Genomic DNA, 21,567 nt, shown 5'->3' with positions numbered 1-21,567 from the left:
GAGTGATGCACACAGCTGGGAGACCAGGGGACACTAAAGAGTGACGCACACAGCTGGGAGATCAGGGGACACTAAAGAGTGACGCACACAGCTGGGAGACCAGGGGACACTAAAGAGTGATGCACACAGCTGGGAGACCAGGGGACACTAAAGAGTGACGCACACAGCTGGGAGACCAGGGGACACTAAAGAGTGACGCACACAGCTGGGAGACCAGGGGACACTAAAGAGTGACGCACACAGCTGGGAGACCAGGGGACACTAAAGAGTGACGCACACAGCTGGGAGACCAGGGGACACTAAAGAGTGACGCACACAGCTGGGAGACCAGGGGACACCAAAGAGTGACGCACACAGCTGGGAGACCAGGGGACACCAAAGAGTGACGCACACAGCTGGGAGACCAGGGGACACTAAAGAGTGACGCACACAGCTGGGAGACCAGGGGACACTAAAGAGTGACGCACACAGCTGGAAGACCAGGGGACACTAAAGAGTGACGCACACAGCTGGGAGACCAGGGGACACTAAAGAGTGACGCACACAGCTGGGAGACCAGGGGACACTAAAGAGTGACGCACACAGCTGGGAGACCAGGGGACACCAAAGAGTGACGCACACAGCTGGGAGACCAGGGGACACCCAAAGAGTGACGCACACAGCTGGGAGACCAGGGGACACTAAAGAGTGACGCAAACAGCTGGGAGACCAGGGGACACTAAAGAGTGACGCACACAGCTGGGAGACCAGGGGACACTAAAGAGTGACGCACACAGCTGGAAGACCAGGGGACACTAAAGAGTGACGCACACAGCTGGAAGACCAGGGGACACTAAAGAGTGACGCACACAGCTGGGAGACTAGGGGACACTAAAGATTGACGCACACAGCTGGGAGACCAGGGGACACTAAAGAGTGACGCACACAGCTGGGAGACCAGGGGACACTAAAGAGTGACGCACACAGCTGGGAGACCAGGGGACACTAAAGAGTGACGCACACAGCTGGGAGACCAGGGGACACTAAAGAGTGACGCACACAGCTGGATACCAGGGGACACTAAAGAGTGACGTACACAGCTGGGAGACCAGGGGACACTAAAGAGTGACGCACACAGCTGGGAGACCAGGGGACACTAAAGAGTGACGCACACAGCTGGATACCAGGGGACACTAAAGAGTGACGCACACAGCTGGGAGACCAGGGGACACTAAAGAGTGACGCACATAGCTGGAGACCAGGGGACACTAAAGAGTGACGCACACAGCTGGGATCTTGTACTTGAGTAAAAGTAGAAGTACTCAGATCTTGTACTTGAGTAAAAGTAGAAGTACTCAGATCTTGTACTTGAGTAAAAGTAGAAGTACTCAGATCTTGTACTTGAGTAAAAGTAGAAGTACCAGAGTGTAGGAATACTCGAATGTTACTCAAGTTAAAGTAGAAAAGTATTAGCATCAAAATACAGTTAAAGTACCAAAAGTAAAAGTAGTCATTGTGCAGATTTGTAAACAAAACAGAAAAGGGAAGAACGCTTTAATAGTATTGCAACTACCTATAACTTCACCAAGTATAGGCGCTAGCGGCCGTAAACATTCCTTTACACCTTTGGATTAAAACTCCTAAATTATAATCTGGATGCGTACCCGAGGCATGTTGAGCACCAAGTGTCCGCTGGTTTGAGACCTCAGCGCCGTGGAGCTGTCCGGCTTCACTTCAGCAGGCAGCAACATCTGAAATATCTGCAGAGTAAATTATTCATAACGTTAATTAGCAAGATGAATGTTCTGATCCCGCCGTCCCACTGTGTCTAATGACTTTAATCATTAGCGGGTCTTTTTATAGCAACGCTTTCCAGAATGAGTGGAGGCAGAGGGACGAGAATAACTGGACATTAATCGCTGTCCCGTGAAGTCGTAGGAACACGATCCACACGGGAGGAATAACGGGGATAGGGTTAGACTCGTGGAGCTTTTTAGAGAGAGAGGGATTTGAGGGGAAACCGTGTGAATGTGAGATAGAGGAATCAGAATACTCCATTTATCCTGGTGGAAATCGGGTTCCCTAAAAGTTACTTGACTTGAACTTGCCCATCCTGACTTGAGACTTGACTCGGACTTGCTTGTGACTTGCAAAACAATGACTTGGTCCCACCTCTGGCACATTGTAATACCCTGACTGTCCTGTATCTCCGGCTGCTGTCAGGTGAGGTTTGATAAACACGCCTGCTGCTGTAAATGAGTTCATATTTAGGAGGAGTTTTAAAGGCCTCAGTTGATGTATCGCTGCGTATATCACCCCACCCGTCCAATCAGGCTGACCCCTGGCATAAAACAAGCATCCATAAATACGCTAACAGCTTGACGTGACATTCAGGACTTCAGACCTGCGGGGCTGTGGGTTCATAATGTGCTGAGAGGAAACAGGACCAGAAACAAACAGGGAACACTTCTTGGATGTATGCGCGGCCAAACAGCTTTTGAATCGGGCTGAAAGGTCGCTGTGGTCGGTTTGGAGGAGATTAAAACCCTCCACACGTTCCTTATGTTCTGCTGACGGGAACAGCTTGAAAAAGTACCCATGTTTTCCATGAGCCTGTATCTACTTGTCTTTCATCCTTTCATTATAACTAATGCTGTTGATGTGTTGTGATTTTAAAAAGGTGTCATCTATTAGCATCTTGACAACAGCTGGAAATGAGCAATGTCGGCGAAAGCTGCTCCATTTACTGTTTTCTGTGACAGTTGATCAATGGGGACTGTCCACGACACTATAAACAAATACAATCAAACTACATTGCTTTAAAGGTCTCCTATTATACTGTCTCAGATATATACAGAGCCTGTCTCTGATTGGCTGAAACACCAAACAGATCATTGCAGCATTACCCATAATCCCCTCTGTTTCAGCCCTGTTTCCAAAGTGCTGATTCTCTGTCTGTTACTTTAGATGAAAATAAGGAGCCACTCCCCACGCCCCCCTTTGGTTGCTGATTGGCTAATGGTTACACAAGACAAAACATCGTTATGACATCATAAAGTGGCCAAAATCTGATCAGCTCATTTTCAGACAGGTTTTTATAAAAATGGATCAAAAAGAGAGAGAATCTTTGTTCCTGAAACTTTCAGAATCTCTTTCCACAGAGGGGACACATGTTGATGAAGAAGAGACATGAAGAAGAGGGGACACATGTTGATGAAGAAGAGACATGAAGAAGAGGGGACACATGTTGATGAAGAAGAGACATGAAGAAGAGGGGACACATGTTGATGAAGAAGAGACATGAAGAAGAGGGGACACATGTTGATGTAGAAGAGACATGAAGAAGAGGGGACACATGTTGATGTAGAAGAGACATGGAGAAGAGGGGACACATGTTGATGAAGAAGAGACATGAAGAAGAGGGGACACATGTTGATGTAGAAGAGACATGAAGAAGAGGGGACACATGTTGATGTAGAAGAGACATGAAGAAGAGGGGACACATGTTGATGTAGAAGAGACATGAAGAAGAGGGGACACATGTTGATGTAGAAGAGACATGAAGAAGAGGGAACACATGTTGATGTAGAAGAGACATGAAGAAGAGGAGACACATGTTGATGTAGAAGAGACATGAAGAAGAGGGGACACATGTTGATGAAGAAGAGACATGAAGAAGAGGGGACACATGTTGATGTAGAAGAGACATGGAGAAGAGGGGACACATGTTGATGTAGAAGAGACATGAAGAAGAGGGGACACATGTTGATGAAGAAGAGACATGAAGAAGAGGGGACACATGTTGATGTAGAAGAGACATGAAGAAGAGGGGACACATGTTGATGTAGAAGAGACATGAAGAAGAGGGGACACATGTTGATGAAGAAGAGACATGAAGAAGAGGGGACACATGTTGATGTAGAAGAGACATGAAGAAGAGGGGACACATGTTGATGTAGAAGAGACATGAAGAAGAGGGGACACATGTTGATGTAGAAGAGACATGAAGAAGAGGGGACACATGTTGATGTAGAAGAGACATGAAGAAGAGGGGACACATGTTGATGTAGAAGAGACATGAAGAAGAGGGGACACATGTTGATGTAGAAGAGACATGAAGAAGAGGGGACACATGTTGATGAAGAAGAGACATGAAGAAGAGGGGACACATGTTGATGTAGAAGAGACATGAAGAAGAGGGGACACATGTTGATGTAGAAGAGACATGAAGAAGAGGGGACACATGTTGATGTAGAAGAGACATGAAGAAGAGGGGACACATGTTGATGTAGAAGACACATGAAGAAGAGGGGACACATGTTGATGTAGAAGAGACATGAAGAAGAGGGGACACATGTTGATGTAGAAGAGACATGAAGAAGTGGATTTTGCATAGTAGGTGACCTTTAAATCTGTGCAGGTGAAGGAGAGGGCTTTGTTTTAAATCCCCAAAAAGAAGTTGTCTTTCCAACTATTGTCGCAGTGCCCTTGAGCAAGGACCATTTACATGCATTAAAACCTATAGAAGACACTACAGGAGAGGGAACTAACCACAAAAAGGAGAATAGGGCCCCTTTAATACTTTGATATTGGGATGTCAACAGTAAGAGGAACTTTCAACATGATACGACTCTGTGTTGAAGGATCTAAATTAATGTTTAAAGTACAACGGAAATGAATCAGCAGAAAACGGAGAGTAAATATCTCTATGGAGGAAAACGTTACTGTGCAACAATCTGACCTTCAACCTTAAAGGGGACCTATCATGCAAAATGCACTTTGTGATGTCTTTTCTACATAAACATGTGTCCCCGGTGTGTCGGGGAACTCACGCAGCGTCAGAAAATAAAACCCTCTCTCTTTTCCTCCGTACCCAAATCTTTTAAAAACAGGGGAACAACGAGCAGATACAGATTTGCGTCCGATATGACGTAATATCGGATGGTGGACCCACAGAAAGTTGCTATCAGAAACAATGCCTGACGTGTTTTGGACGTAATCTTGTCTTTGTTTACATTAGCAAGCCTCGCTAACACTCAGAGCTAACCTGTACTGGAGACCATGTGTTTAAATAGCAGGAAATAAAAAAAGGAGCTCACCTTGTGATAAACCCGCAAGAGAAAAATCATTTGAGCTCCATACTGTTTCAGAAATAATTCTTGATGTGGTTTAGAACAGGGTTTTATCACAGCAGAATTTAACTTTATCTCCGGTAGAATTCTGATCAGGCATTAGCTCCGCCTCCTTTTTTTTTTTTTTTCAAGCTAAGGACCCAAAATCCGCGTTTCTCTAACAGGGCTTCAAAAGAGGGGTTTGAGCAGTATGAGGCATGGCTACAACGGGGCATCTGTTTGGTGTTTGAAGCAAAACACTTCACAGACATGTTTTGTATAGGTATGGCCCTACAATATATTTTTCCAATATAGCATAATAGGTCCCCTTTAAGATGTGTGTCTCTGCCCTTTGAGATGTTAAAAAACCTGAATGAATGCTTTTATGTTTGTTGGAAAGTTCAGGGTTGAGGATGAATATCAAATGAAGTGTCTCATCCATAAAGTTAATCGTGCGTTTCTATCTTTATTTATCTGCTTTTGTTTGTTTTCTCTTCATGCAACCGGTCTGCATCGTGCACGTTAACATGAAGAGCAACATGTTCATTAATGGGTATTGTCTCTTCTTAAATATATATATATAACTATATAACTCTTCACCCTTCAGTAAAGGGAACTGAGAACTTCCACACCATATTAGTATTATTATTAATAATGTTCAATAAATAACGTGCAGTTACGTAACTACCACGATGGTTTTTGCACTACTAAATACTATATATATTAAATTCATATTTACATTAATGATGTGACCGTCTGTTTCCTGTAGATATGTAATTGCTCTTTTTACGGCTCTGTTAGTGTACAGTTTTATTATTATGCTGCTGTGTTTGATGTATTTTTGTAACTTGCACAACTATTTCCTTCAGGATAAATAAAGTCCTATCTTATCTTATCTTAAATAAATACAAATACAGCGTACCTTTCCCTTGACGTTGACTCTGGCGTACGTTGTCTGAATATCCACGTCGATCAGAGAGGAGTCCATGTGTCTGTGAGAGGAATGGAGGTGGAGGTGAGTTTAATGATAATATGCCATAACTCTAAATAACAAATCACCTCTGGCTGGAAGAGAACTGGACTTAAAACATTCTCACTGTACATTTTATATTTATATGTAATTGAATATTCCATTCCATGCTCACTTGATGTAAATAACATCCTGCTTATATTGTGTTCAAAGAAAACTGGCCTTCAACAGTGTTTTTATTTGTCAGACAGTTTCTAGATTTTTTTATCTTCACGGTCATCTGTGTGGGGGAAACCTCTGAAGCAATTGGAAACAGGACTCAGAGAGACACGAGGAGAGCTGGAGCTTTGATGGCAAACACTGACGGTTTATTTGGAGCTTCGGCCGGAGAATTGACAAGACATGTGCTGTGTCACGAGTTGACACAGCGGTTGCCAAACCAATTCTGAAGAACTCTTCTGTAGTTCCAGGTTTTAACTAGTTCAGAGTGTAATAATCAACATTCTTTATCAGTGAGACTAAACAAATATGGACCCTGAATCTAACTAGAGCTCTCGTCCATAGGAAAGAATGTGCGCCAGGGAACCTACTCTCCCTGAACAGTAAACTACCTCATGGCGGCTTGTGCTCTGTCATAGACTGGCAACAACAATGCCCCAAGCTGCTCCTCCTTAAGAGAGATAGCAGTGATACCCAAGCTGCTCCTCCTTAAGAGAGATAGCAGTGATACCCAAGCTGCTCCTCCTTAAGAGAGATATAGCAGTGATGCCCAAGCTGCTCCTCCTTAAGAGAGATAGCAGTGATACCCAAGCTGCTCCTCCTTAAGAGAGATATAGCAGTGATGCCCAAGGCCGTAGACCTATGCCGTGGGAAAGGAGACAGTGCAGACAAAAACTTCCAAAATTGGGATTAATAAAGTACGTCTTATCCTATTTTAGTAGTGCTTTACATGAATCAGATGTACACACCTGTAATCTACTTAAGTCATGAAGTTGAGTCGTTTGAACTCTGTCAGGACTTTAAATTCTTTAAGTAATGACGGTTGTGAAGAGATATTTAATTTAGATCCTTTTTGATTTAAGGTAAAAAGTGTGAGTTAACCCACCGAAAGGAAACACACACAGCTAAGGAATATGTTCCGACTTTATTTGCAGTATTCGAAATTGGTTTCAGGAAAATATATATTGTTTCTTCAGAATTTTGAAATTATCAGGAACATTTTTTAATTCTTTCTTTTTCATTCCGACTTTTCTTCAAAAGATTCCGACTTTTCTTCAAAAGATTCCGACTTTTTTTCAGAAATCGGGAAAATATTAGTTTTTTTTTCTTAATTGCAAATATGGGAATAATATGAAGAAAATATGGATTTGAGACATAAAAACAGCTAAATAACCCCCAAAATGTGTTGGACTTTATCTACAAAGAGGCTTGAATTTTAAGATATTAATCAAAATATTGATAGACATTAATATAGTATAATCTATCGGGGGATTAACCATCAAACCATGCTGATTAATATCCAGTGTGGGCTCATCGTACCTGTACACCTCCAGGTTTAAGATAATCGTGTTGTTTACTTCATCTTCAGTTAGAGAGAAGTCCAGCCTGTGAACGCACAGAAAGAAATATAAATATAGTTTATTCCTTTATGTATATACAGTCTTTGAGTTTAACACAACTCAACTACCAACCTGGCTAAAACACGTTAGCATCGTTAGCATCTAAACTTCACATCTTAATGACACGTGTCCGTTCCTGGCTTAATGACACTGATCTCAAAGACTTGGGCTATCACTCATACACAATATTTTAGGACTTAAAAACAAAAGCTCTAACATTATATTTCACAAGCCCTTTTTTTTGTTTTGAGCAAAAAGTCTGAATTCTGACATTTTCAGGAAGAAATTTGAAAATATATTTTTTTATTTTCTGACCTATTTTTTTCTCTGAATTCGAACATTCTCAGAAAAAACTATATCTTTTTCAGAATTCTGGCTTTTTTTCAGAATTCGGGAAAATAATTTACTTCGGAATTCAAAATTAATGTGTCCCCAGTCTTCTTCTGTACTTGCATTTCTGCCCAACATATAAATACAAAACGAGATGGAAGTTCAAACTAAACATCCATACAGATAAAAAACCTGCAGCTTCAGTTCAGAGAATGGCTTTCCTTTAAGAGATATTGTTGCCCAGTAGCATCAATCTGCAGAAGGAGACTTCACAAGGCATTCATGGTAAGAAGTATCAACATCACAGACATGATGTTCTGACTCTTATTGTACCTTCTGCTGCAAAGTGATGCATCATATGAAGCACATGTCAAACTCAAGGGCTTCACAAATCAATCTAGGTTCTCAGTGTGTTTGGCACACACGGTGTTATCTGAAGAAGAACTGATGACCTTGCATCACAGAACAGAAGTCGGCCAACATGGAAGTATCGTTTTTATAATATGTTAGGACTTAAAAGCAAAAGCTCTAACATTACATTGTACTATAGTCTGTGATGAAGAAAGTTGGTGAACTGGAATAACTTTAATGAACCACAACATTTTTCAATAAATGGTGTTTCTTGCATAGAGAAGAGGACTTGTGATTTTTTTTTTTATCTGACCAAAAGTTATTATTTTTTCGTTTTGAGCAAAAAGTCAGAATTCAGATTTGTTTTCTCCGAATTCCGAAATGTTCAGGAAGAAATACAAACAAAACTAAACAGAATTCTAACTTTCGATCTAGGTTCTCAGTTCTCAGTGTGTTTGGCACACACGGTGTTATCTGAAGAAGAACTGATGACCTTGCATCACAGACCAGAAGTCGGCCAACATGGAAGTATCATTTCTAGATCTATGAAGTTGAATGCAAAGTTAATTCGTCATTTTTAGGGTTTTAGGGGAAATTGAGTTTGACACACCTGATATATACTGTAGGCCCAATTCCAAACCACATCCTCCCCACTCCCCCTCCGTCTGTAGTCACACTTGCAGCTAAATGAAGCTCAGCGCAAGTTCAATCAGGAAGACCAAGCTCTTCATTCAGATTACACGTCACCACATTACATTACATTACACTCATTAAGTGATCGGGGGCGTCACTCCCCAGCTAACCAATCACTCCTCTCTCCATTCTCACAAGCCGATCATAGCTCCCGCTAATCCCTTTATATCTGCTCTTCCCTCTGCCAGCTGTCATTTCAGGTGACAAAACGCAACCCTCCTCCACCCCTTTCGCCTCCCGTCTCCTACAGGACCAAGCTAAACCTTCTCCCTGCAGTCCGTTCCCACCTACTTATCACCACCACCAGTGTTTAGACCCCGGGGGTTTCATCGGAGCGGTTCTTCCCCCTCCTGAATGATTATCCTACTGGGGCCTAAACACCATTTTATTCTCCTGTTATAATTGTGGCAATCATTATTCATTCATTTATGTGTCCCGGTAATAAATATGTATTCCATACACCCTGTACATATACAATAGCGGCAAGCTTTGGAACAAACTCCCTTCTCTCCGGCAGAAACAGGAAATGCCGTAATTTTAGGTTTTCAAAAGTTTTAGTTTCAAGTTTTAAGGCTTTTATTGTCATGTGTACATATAGTGTAGTTATGACAATGAACATCTGAGGTCACAGGCTCCTCCAACATTGCAACACAATAAAACAGATCAAATAGTGGAAGTAAACAAAAATAAACTAGAATATAAATAGTGCAAGGAGAGTCTATATGCATGTTATTTGAATCCAGGTAACAACGGTTTCAAATCAGCATCTCTTGGAAAAAAAATACAAATAAAATAGAACTCTTTTTACCTTTTGTAAACCTGATGTTTATAAGTTTCTTAGTTTTTGCAACAGTCAGTAAATATACACATCATTATAATAAAAAGCACACATTTACCTTTCTCTAGAACACAGGTCCTAAGTCAAGACAATATGAGGTTACCATGAAGTTGTTTACATCTCTATGACGATATGTCTTAATGTACATTATTTTATTTCATATTCTGTTCTTGTACATATCATATTCTATTGACATGTATATAGACTTTTTGCACTACTTTTTATTTTGTATTTTATTATATATGTTGCATTGTTGGAGGAGCTCAGGTCAGAAGAATTTCATTGCCATTTCTACCCTGTAGCTGCTGAGCATATGATGATAACACCTTTGAACTAGGGCTTGATAACCCACTCCCCCTCATCACTCGTTGGTTTGGAACAGACCTTAATGTGTGGGAAGTAGTTGAGTACAAATACTTCGTTACTGTACTTAAGTACATTTTTCTGGTATCAGTACTTTACTCCACTACTTATTTTTCTGGAACACAAATACCTGTACTTTCTACTTCTTACATGTTGAACACAAATACCTGTACTTTCTACTTCTTACATGTTGAACACAAATACCTGTACTTTCTACTTCTTACATGTTGAATACAAATACCTGTACTTTCTACTTCTTACATGTTGAACCCAAATACCTGTACTTTCTACTTCTTACATGTTGAACACAAATACCTGTACTTTCTACTTCTCACATTTCCCAAACAGGCTGGTTCCTTTAGTTTGAATGTGTGTTTGGTGGCGTGATCATTATTATTTAGAGTCATTGCGTGCCTATTGATTTGAACACGATCCGTGTATCCATCATTTCCTGGTCTTCTCTAAAGAAGAGGGACCAATGAAAACGTTGTCATGTTGCCGTTGTTCAGCATGGAAACATTCATTAGCTAACAATGACATTATTGTTCTATTAATATAAAGGGAGGTCAGGTACTCTTTAAAACAGCTGCTAGTTATGGGTACTTTTTACTGAAGTACATTTCAAAGCCCTCTTTACTTTTACTTGAGTAAAGAAGTTTAGTCAGTACTTCTACTTTTACCAGAGTATTTTTAAACACGAGTATCTGTACTTCTACTTGAGTAAAGGATGTGTGTACTTGTACCCTCTCTGGAGAACATGCAAACGGAGAGGTAGTGTGTAGGGGGGGCGGTTTGGAACTGGGTCTTTGAATATATTCCTGACCTCAGTGTGTCTGCGGCTCAGATTTAAATCAGACTGGGTTTAAGGCCTTGACCCCTGGATGATGGAGGGGATTCTGGGATGGCCCCAAGCTATCAGGACCCCCCCCTCCACACCTACACCCACAAACACTCCCAAATACAGCAAACCAATCAAAAAAACCAAGGCCGCCTATAAAGCAATCACACAGCACCTGGTGTTTTCCCCCGCCTCGCTGTCAGATGGAAAAGGTAATCGAGTCTTTCAAAGAAAACACATGACAGTTTTGAAGAACTGCGAGAGGAAACCGTTCTGGATTGGAGCCGTTTCCTTTCTTATTCTTTGGGAAACAAAATTGAGGCGGTTGATTGAATGTGTTCTGCTGCGTTTGCTGCTTTAACTGAGTGGATCGGTCCATGTTCTACACAGTCAATCAGCTGCAACACTGCTACGTGAAAACTACTGACATGAGATCTTACTAGTGTTGTTAATGCTTCTCTAACACACTGGTTATATACTCGGTTACAAGTCAAAGTATATGCAAGTTTAACCAGGAAAACTGTAATGTCTTATATCATGAGATGATTATCACGAATGCATTAAAGTAACATAATTGATGTTTTTGGTTTTGTTGCAAATAAGTAATGATTACAGAGTGATGTGGCTTTATAATTGAGTCCAAAATAAAGTCATTGAGATCGTTAACTACTTCAAATGTTGATAGAAAAGGTTTACTTGGGCTCGTTGACGTTCATCACTCGTCCTTCAGCGGTGATCAACGTCCTCGGGGGCTTCGGCTTCTTCTCTTTCCCCCTGCAGGGAAACAGCAAAGCATGATGTTACTGTGTGTGTGTGTGTGTGTGTGTGTGTGTGTGTGTGTGTGTGTGTGTGTGTGTGTGTGTGTGTGTGTGTGTGTGTGTGTGTGTGTGTGTGTGTGTGTGTGTGTGTGTGTGTGAGAGTTATGAGGTCTTTGGGGTGAAGGAGAGAGCCATCTTTCGTAGATGAGCGATGAGCGTCCATAATGAGAGACGCAACATATCATATGCAATAAAGGATTGTGCTGTAGGACACAGACACACACACACACATATAGCCCAACATTAGCCTCCTTTAGCTTAGCGGTGGTGACGTGAAGTCATGTGACCGTGCTGTAGTTCCTTTATAGCCCAACATTAGCCACCTTTAGCTTAGCGGTGGTGACGTGAAGTCATGTGACCTTTGCTGTAGTTCCTTTATAGCCCAACATTAGCCACCTTTAGCTTAGCGGTGGTGACGTGAAGTCATGTGACCGTGCTGTAGTTCCTTTATAGCCCAACATTAGCCTCCATTAGCTTAGCGGTGGTGACGTGAAGTCATGTGACCGTGCTGTAGTTCCTTTATAGCCTAACATTAGCCACCTTTAGCTTAGCGGTGGTGACGTGAAGTCATGTGACCGTGCTGTAGTTCCTTTATAGCCTAACGGAATAATCCCATTGGCTTTTTGTGGAGGGAACCAGGGGGATGCTACCTTCAAATATACACCATCCCTGATTCTCTCTATCCACCAGAAAACAGAGGCTTTGCAGAAAGTCCTCTTTTCAGCATTAGAGGAAAGACTTCAGTTTTCAAGCCAACTGAAATATATATTATGAAACTCCTCCAGGTGGAACTACATCACTCAGAGTTGGAGTATTTTAAAAGTGAAGCCACTCAGAGCATCCTCCTGCAGACCAGCAGCTCTACAGACAAATGATTAAATGCGTTCTCTTCACCGTCTGCTATAAAGCCACTCCATTAGCCACATGCATGGAATGCCACTTCACATATGTCCCTCTATTAGGCCCACTGAACGGCGGATGAATGAGTTTGGGGGTCGAGGCGTTTAGCACCGTGCATCACAGACAGAATGTGACAGTGTGTGGGAAGAGTTTGGTGGAAATGTACTGAAACAAACCATTAAATAATAATGAAATTGTGAGGAAACTTTCCGTTATACAGAAATGAAGATTCTTAGAATAAGATGGTCTTTTATGGAGTTTATTGGTAGGTAATCAAATCAAATCAAATCAAATCAAGTTTTATTTATAAAGCACATTTAAAAGCGATTTTTGGTCGAGCCAAAGTGCTGTACATGTAATAAGGTAACACCATGGTGAACGAGTGAGGCAGATAATTGGTGGTTATTTGTGGTTTCAATGTGTGAAATGTGAAGACTTTCAGTGTGTGTGTGTGTGTGTGTGTGTGTGTGTGTGTGTGTGTGTGTGTGTGTGTGTGTGTGTGTGTGTGTGTGTGTGTGTGTGTGTGTGTGTGTGTGTGTGTGTGTGTGTGAGCCAGAGGGCAAGTATCCACTTCAAAAGACCACACCATAAGGATCATCTGTGCCTCCCAGGAGCTTTTCCCTCCATCTCTTCCTAAGCTGTACACTGATGTCTTATCAAGGTCACAGTGTGTGTCTCTGCTCCATAAAATCTTCTTCTTTAACTTTTTATTTTCTCCAAAGAGGGAGTGACAGGGCGTCTATCAAACAGCTGAGTCATGGAGACATCAGCAGTGACAGCTTTAGTGGAGTCCAGAGCTGAGGACGATCCGTTCAGACAGCTTTCAGTTAGCCATGTACGACTCTGAGGTCTAAATCTGCACCGAGTTTATCTACAAAACTACTATTGCTGAACAGAGGACTTTCTGCAAAGCCTCTGCTCGCATGTTAGAATCTCCCTGGTTCCCTCTACAAAAAGCAATGGGATATTTTCATGTGATTTCGTATTACTGGCGGCAAATGTTGGGCTTTAAAGGAACTACAGCACGGTCACATGACTTCAAGTCACCACCGCTAAGCTAAAGGAGGCTAATGTTGGGCTATAAAGGAACTACAGCACGGTCACATGACTTCACGTCACCACCGCTAAGCTAAAGGTGGATAATGTTGGGCTATAAAGGAACTACAGCACGGTCACATGACTCCACGTCTCCACCGCTAAGCTAAAGGCGGCTAATTTTGGGCTATAAAGGAACTACAGCACGGTCACATGACTTCACGTCACCACCGCTAAGCTAAAGGTGGCTAATGTTGGGCTATAAAGGAACTACAGCACGGTCACATGACTTCAAGTCACCACTGCTAAGCTAAAGGCGGCTAATTTTGGGCTATAAAGGAACTACAGCACGGTCACATGACTTCACGTCACCACCGCTAAGCTAAAGGTGGCTAATGTTGGGCTATAAAGGAACTACAGCACGGTCACATGACTTCAAGTCACCACCGCTAAGCTAAAGGTGGCTAATGTTGGGCTATAAAGGAACTACAGCACGGTCACATGACTTCACGTCACCACCGCTAAGCTAAAGGTGGCTAATGTTGGGCTATAAAGGAACTACAGCACGGTCACATGACTTCACGTCACCACCGCTAAGCTAAAGGTGGCTAATGTTGGGCTATAAAGGAACTACAGCACGGTCACATGACTTCAAGTCACCACCGCTAAGCTAAAGGTGGCTAATGTTGGGCTATAAAGGAACTACAGCACGGTCACATGACTTCAAGTCACCACCGCTAAGCTAAAGGTGGCTAATGTTGGGCTATAAAGGAACTACAGCACGGTCACATGACTTCACGTCACCACGTCCAAAACTCTAGGTTTGCAAATCACAAATGGGTACGTCTAAATATGTGAAGCTCTCCAGCCCTCCAGATGAATTCATCTCTTCAAAAATGGCTGTTTTTTGCCACTGAGCCATATCCTCCATCATATGATATTTAACAGGCTCTTTTTACCCACATAATGATGAGATTAGAGTAAGACTGCAGCAGCATGTTATATTAGGATTGAAGGTATTTTCTCAACAATGACTTTAGGTTATCTAAAATCCAATGGAATAGCTTAGCATTATTCAGTGCTATCAATCACGTTTTAATACCATGTCACTTTAGGTGTCTCATAGCTGCAGGTAAAAGAACGGCACACATTTATCAGCTGTCAGTTTCCTCCACCTCGAAGCCTCTGCTGTGTTTCAGTTATGCAGGTCTGCTGCTCCAGAGGGCAAAAGTACACACATCCTTTACTCAAGTAGAAGTACAGATACTCACTCAAATACTCTGGTGAAAGTAGAAGTACTGACTAAACTTCTTTACTCAAGTAAAAGTAAAGAAGTATGGGCTTTGAAATGTACTTCAGTAAAAAGTACCCATAACTAGCAGCTGTTTTAAAGAGTACCTGACCTCCCTTTATATTAATAGAACAATAATGTCATTGTTAGCTAATGAATGTTTCCATGCTGAACAACGGCAACATGACAACGTTTTCATTGGTCCCTCTTCTTTAGAGAAGACCAGGAAATGATGGATACACGGATCGTGTTCAAATCAATAGGCACGCAATGACTCTAAATAATAATGATCACGCCACCAAACACACATTCAAACTAAAGGAACCAGCCTGTTTGGGAAATGTGAGAAGTAGAAAGTACAGGTATTTGGGTTCAACATGTAAGAAGTAGAAAGTACAGGTATTTGGGTTCAACATGTAAGAAGTAGAAAGTACATGTATTTGTGTTCAACATGTAAGAAGTAGAAAGTACAGGTATTTGTGTTCAACATGTAAGAAGTAGAAAGTACAGGTATTTGTGTTCAACATGTAAGAAGTAGAAAGTACAGGTATTTGTGTTCAACATGTAAGAAGTAGAAAGTACAGGTATTTGTGTTCAACATGTAAGAAGTAGAAAGTTCAGGTATTTGTGTTCAACATGTAAGAAGTAGAAAGTATAGGTATTTGAGTTCAAAATGTAAGAAGTAGAAAGTACAGGTATTTGTGTTCAACATGTAAGAAGTAGAAAGTATAGGCAGTGGCGGCGCCAGAGCATTTTTGTTGGGTAATCTATGGTAGGGCTAACCCATACTGTGGTGGGGCTCAAATCAGTATTTGCAATGTAATTACATACACGCTATATCGCCCCCCTTGACAGTGAAACGCCACGCGTGAGGTTTAGATTATTTCCCTGTCTCAATCAAAATGGAACTGTATGAAATAAAACGGCACATTTGTCTTGAAGTAAATAAAAAGGGATCACTGTGAACGTGACGTATGATAGTACACGTTGAAGATCCAATGGGGATACTGAATGGCGGTTTCGATTGATCTCAATCAATAAGGCATAACGCAGATCCAACGTTTCGTTGCTCTGATTGGCTGTAGGTCTATTCAAATTGCATTCGGAGGCATTTTGATCTGACCGCGGCCGCGCTGATATTATAACGCCAGAGAATTTCCACACCTTTAGTGTATAAAACTCCCCCACTACTTAGACTATTCCTTGCACCCCTCTTATAGCATAGGCCCGAATGGTCTCAACCATATTGCATCAGTAACGTGCACTTGTTGTTACAGCAGGATCAGTTTGTGTGCTGTGGACACGACCCGTATATTTTCGCAATCCGTGTTCTCAACATTTAGCATTTCGCTTATTATTTAATTGAATTTGCATCACTTTTCATGGTGGGGCTAAGGTGGGGCTAAGCCATTTCTTGGTATGGCTGTAGCCTACCCCAGCCATACCCTGGCGCCGCCACTGAGTATAGGTATTTGTGTTCAACATGTAAGAAGTAGAAAGTACAGGTATTTGAGTTCAAAATGTAAGAAGTCAAAGTAAAAAGTGGTCAGAAAAATAAGTAGTGGAGTAAAGTACTGATATCAGAAAAATGTACTTAAGTACAGTAACAAAGTATTTGCACTCCAATACTTCCCACCTCTGCATTAAACAAAACTGCATCTCCCGGCTGACCTTATCAAAGGAAATTCATCTTTCCTGACAATCCAGTGACTGCACGCATCACGTCAGCGCAGTCTGACAGGGAGACGATAAAAACGGCAACGCCACATCACCTTGATTTTACGCTTGGATAGCCTGGGAATATTCTCTGGAATATGAATTGGGAAGACTATCACTGGGTTGCATAGAGACACTACATACTGATATACACCTGAACATCAGCAGGAGAGGACTCTTTAAAGTAGAGACACTACATACTGATATACACCTGAACATCAGCAGGAGAGGACTCTTTAAAGTAGAGACACTACATACTGATATACACCTGAACATCAGCAGGAGAGGACTCTTTAAAGTAGAGATGCTACATACTGATATACACCTGAACATCAGCAGGAGAGGACTCTTTAAAGTAGAGACACTACATACTGATATACACCTGAACATCAGCAGGAGAGGACTCTTTAAAGCAGAGACACTACATACTGATATACACCTGAACATCAGCAGGAGAGGACTCTTTAAAGTAGAGACACTACATACTGATATACACCTGAACATCAGCAGGAGAGGACTCTTTAAAGTAGAGACACTACATAGTGATATACACCTGAACATCAGCAGGAGAGGACTCTTTAAAGTAGAGACACTACATACTGATATACACCTGAACATCAGCAGGAGAGGACTCTTTAAAGTAGAGACACTACATACTGATATACACCTGAACATCAGCAGGAGAGGACTCTTTAAAGTAGAGACACTACATACTGATATACACCTGAACATCAGCAGGAGAGGACTCTTTAAAGTAGAGACACTACATACTGATATACACCTGAACATCAGCAGGAGAGGACTCTTTAAAGTAGAGACACTACATCCTGATATACACCTGCACATCAGCAGGAGAGGACTCTTTAAAGTAGAGACACTACATACTGAAATACACCTGAACATCAGCAGGAGAGGACTCTTTAAAGTAGAGACACTACATACTGATATACACCTGAACATCAGCAGGAGAGGACTCTTTAAAGTAGAGACACTACATACTGATATACACCTGAACATCAGCAGGAGAGGACTCTTTAAAGTAGAGACACTACATACTGATATACACCTGAACATCAGCAGGAGAGGACTCTTTAAAGTAGAGACACTACATACTGATATACACCTGAACATCAGCAGGAGAGGACTCTTTAAAGTAGAGACACTACATACTGATATACACCTGAACATCAGCAGGAGAGGACTCTTTAAAGTAGAGACACTACATACTGATATACACCTGAACATCAGCAGGAGAGGACTCTTTAAAGTAGAGACACTACATACTGATATACACCTGAACATCAGCAGGAGAGGACTCTTTAAAGTAGAGACACTACATACTGAAATACACCTGAACATCAGCAGGAGAGGACTCTTTAAAGTACAGACACTACATACTGATATACACCTGAACATCAGCAGGAGAGTACTCTTTAAAGTAGAGACACTACATACTGATATACTGTACACCTGGACATCAGCAGAAATGTAAAAAAAATCTACTTTTGCTGGTGCTGTTTATTTAAAATCAAATAGTTGACTAAAACAAACTTGAAAGAAATCAAATACATAGTGTTGTTTTTTAATTTGTTTATATTTATTATGATAATTGTTGAATGCAAACTTTGTAAACAAGGTAATAAAGTAAGTACTGAAGTAGCTTTCAGTCAGTGTATTGATCAGGGCAGAGCCAGGTGAGCTAAAGTCACTCAATACAAAGGTAACTAGACAAAAACAGGAGGAACAAACGAGAAAGAATTCTAGTGTTATTTTGAATTTGAATGTCTTTGTATTGATTGTTATTATTAGTTGAATTCTCAGACTAAATCTCTGGTGACTTGAAATTAAAAGCAAGAAGCTAAACTTAGACAGGAGAAACAAACGTGAAATAAATCAAACGTGTCAGTATTGTTATCATTATCATTATTATTTTTGTATTGATTGACAAGACTTTAACTTAACAAGAAAACAATGGACTAAACATAAATATAGAAATGTACTATTAAGTAAATATGAAAAATATAAGATACATATAAAAATTGACTATTAACTAAACATGATAAATATAACATAAATATAAAAATGAACTATTAAGTAAATATGAAAAATATAACTTAAATATGAAATGAACACTATAAACCAAACATGACGATATAACATAAACCTGATAACTTGTAATGACTAAATGTTCCTCTTATTTAGGGGTGCTAGAAGCAAAGGAATAGTTTATTTATTTTAAAATTAAGGTTGTTTTTTTGCCCCTAGTGGCTAAAACTGCACATCACTGTGAGTCTCTTCTGGAACCTTTGTTGATGTCTAACCAGATCTAATAACTGTTAAGTGTTTAAATATATATCCTGACTGGCTGTGAGTATATGTTGTTGCTCACTCACTTTGAGCTTTAGACTGTACTTGAAATGTTTTAATGTCTTACTAATTTTTGATGTTGTGAGTTTGTTTTTTAAAGTTTTTAAAGCCGATGTCAGGGCAGCCTTTGAGTCTTATGTTTTCCTTTTTAGTCATCGTTGATGTTTGGGCGGATACAAGAAAAGGAATTGATGAATCTTCTCCACCGTGGTGTTGTCCTCCTCTGCGTTGTTGGGATCGGCTCATTGGTTTGCTCAGGTGGATCCACCCTCACTTCCTGTTCCACCTCCAACTCCACCTTTACCTCCACAAGCTCCTCATTCACCACGCAGAGTGCCTTTGGTGGTTTTTTCAGCTGTTTCTTCAGCAAGGCGGCTATCTCTGCATCTTTTTCCTCAACACAACGTTCCTTCTGTTGTTCCAGTTCGTGGTTTCTCTCATGCAAAGCGACTATCTCTGCATCCTTCTCCTCCACACAACGTTCCTTCTGTTGTTCCAGTTCGTGGTTTCTCTCATGCAAAGCAACTATCTCTGCATCCTTCTCCTCCACACAACGTTCCTTCTGTTGTTCCAGTTTGTGGTTTCTATCATGCAAAGCAACTATCTCTGCATCCTTCTCCTCCACACAACGTTCCTTCTGTTGTTCCAGTTCGTGGTTTCTCTCATGCAAAGCGACTATCTCTGCATCCTTCTCCTCCACACAACGTTCCTTCTGTTGTTCCAGTTCGTGGTTTCTCTCATGCAAAGCAACTATCTCTGCATCCTTCTCCTCCACACAACGTTCCTTCTGTTGTTCCAGTTTGTGGTTTCTATCATGCAAAGCAACTATCTCTGCATCCTTCTCCTCCACACAACGTTCCTTCTGTTGTTCCAGTTCGTGGTTTCTCTCATGCAAAGCGACTATCTCTCCATCCTTCTCCTCCACACAACGTTCCTTCTGTTGTTCCAGTTCGTGGTTTCTCTCATGCAAAGCGACTATCTCTGCATCCTTCTCCTCCACACAACGTTCCTTCTGTTGTTCCAGTTCGTGGTTTCTCTCATGCAAAGCGACTATCTCTGCATCCTTCTCCTCCACACAACGTTCCTTCTGTTGTTCCAGTTTGTGGTTTCTCTCATGCAAAACGACTATCTCAAAATGTTTCACCTCAAGACAACGCAACTTCTCTTGTTTGAGTTCCTGGTTTGTCTTTTGCAAGGCAGCCATCTCTGCATCTTTCTCCTCAACACAGGGTTCTTTCAGTTGTTTGAGATCCTGGTTTGCCTTTCTCAAGGTGGCCATCACTGCTTTGTCCTTCTCGTGCATCTTGAGGAGCTTTCCATATTTCATGTTCAGTTCCTCATTGTTTCCGTGCAAGACTTTCTGCTCAATTTCCAGGGCATTCATTTTCACATTGTGCCTCACTTCTGGTTCCACTTTCACCTCCACAACCTCTTTCTTGTCCACCTTCGCCTCCTCCACCACACAACGTTCCTTCTCTTGTTTCAGTGTTTGGTTTTCCTTCAGCAAGGCGGCCATCTCTGCAACCTTTTCCTCAACACAACGTGCCTTTTGTTGTTCGAATTCCTGGTTTGCCTTTTCCAAGGCGGCCATCTCTACTTTGTCCTTCTCATGCAACTTGAGGAGCTTCCCATATTTCATGTTCAGGTCCTCATTGTTCAAGCGCAATACTTTCTGCTCAATTTCCAGGGCATTCATTTTAACATCATGCCTCACTTCTGGTTCCACTTCCACTTTCACCTCCACATCCTCCTTCTTGTCCACCTTCTCCTCAACACAACGCTCCTTCTCTTGCTTCAGTGTTTGGTTTTCCTTCAGCAAAGCAGCTATCTCTGCATCTTTCTCCTCAACGCAACGCTGCTTCTGTTGTTTGAGTTCCTGGTTTGTTGTTTGCAAGGCGGCCATCTTTGCCTCCTCCTTAACACAACGCTCCTTCAGTTGTTGGAGTTCCTGGTTTCTCTCACGCAAATCAGCTATCTTTACAGCTTTGTCCTCAACACAATGATCCTTTTGTTGTTTGAGTTCTTGGTTAGTCTTTTGCAAGGCGGCCGTCTTTGCATCTTTCTCCTCAACACAACGCTCCTTCTCTTGTTTCAGTGTTTTGTTTTCCTTCAGCAAGGCAGCTATCTCTTTATCCTTCTCCTCCACACAACGCTGCTTCTGTTGTTGGAGTTCCTGATTTGTCTCACGCAAAGCAGCCATCTCTACACCTTGCTCCTCAACACAGGGTTCTTTCAGTTGTTTGAGTTCCTGGTTTGCCTTTCTCAAGGCAGCCATCTCGGCTTCGACCTTCTTGTGTGACCTCTGGAGGTTTCTGTATTTCATGTTCAGGTCCTCATTGTTGACGCGC

At 41.6% G+C, this 21,567-nt stretch overlaps 1 protein-coding gene across 1 annotated transcript in view; it reads right to left on the bottom strand.

Annotated features, from left to right (window-relative positions):
- The window catches only part of lrrc6 (leucine rich repeat containing 6), a 54,910-nt gene that overhangs the window by 20,982 nt on the left and 12,361 nt on the right, over positions 1-21,567 (bottom strand). The window contains exons 7-10 of the mRNA XM_034135990.1: positions 11,789-11,866; positions 7,600-7,665; positions 6,013-6,082; positions 1,644-1,739 (exon numbers count right to left, since the gene is read on the bottom strand). Coding sequence (XP_033991881.1) covers positions 1,644-1,739; positions 6,013-6,082; positions 7,600-7,665; positions 11,789-11,866 — 310 coding nt within the window. The remainder of the gene's footprint in view (positions 1-1,643; positions 1,740-6,012; positions 6,083-7,599; positions 7,666-11,788; positions 11,867-21,567) is intronic.

This window comes from Trematomus bernacchii, unplaced genomic scaffold (genome assembly GCF_902827165.1).
Source record: "Trematomus bernacchii unplaced genomic scaffold, fTreBer1.1, whole genome shotgun sequence".
Taxonomy (NCBI): domain Eukaryota; kingdom Metazoa; phylum Chordata; class Actinopteri; order Perciformes; family Nototheniidae; genus Trematomus; species Trematomus bernacchii.
The sequence above is the reverse complement of the archived record's forward strand: the minus strand, read 5'-3'. Positions and strand labels throughout refer to the sequence as shown.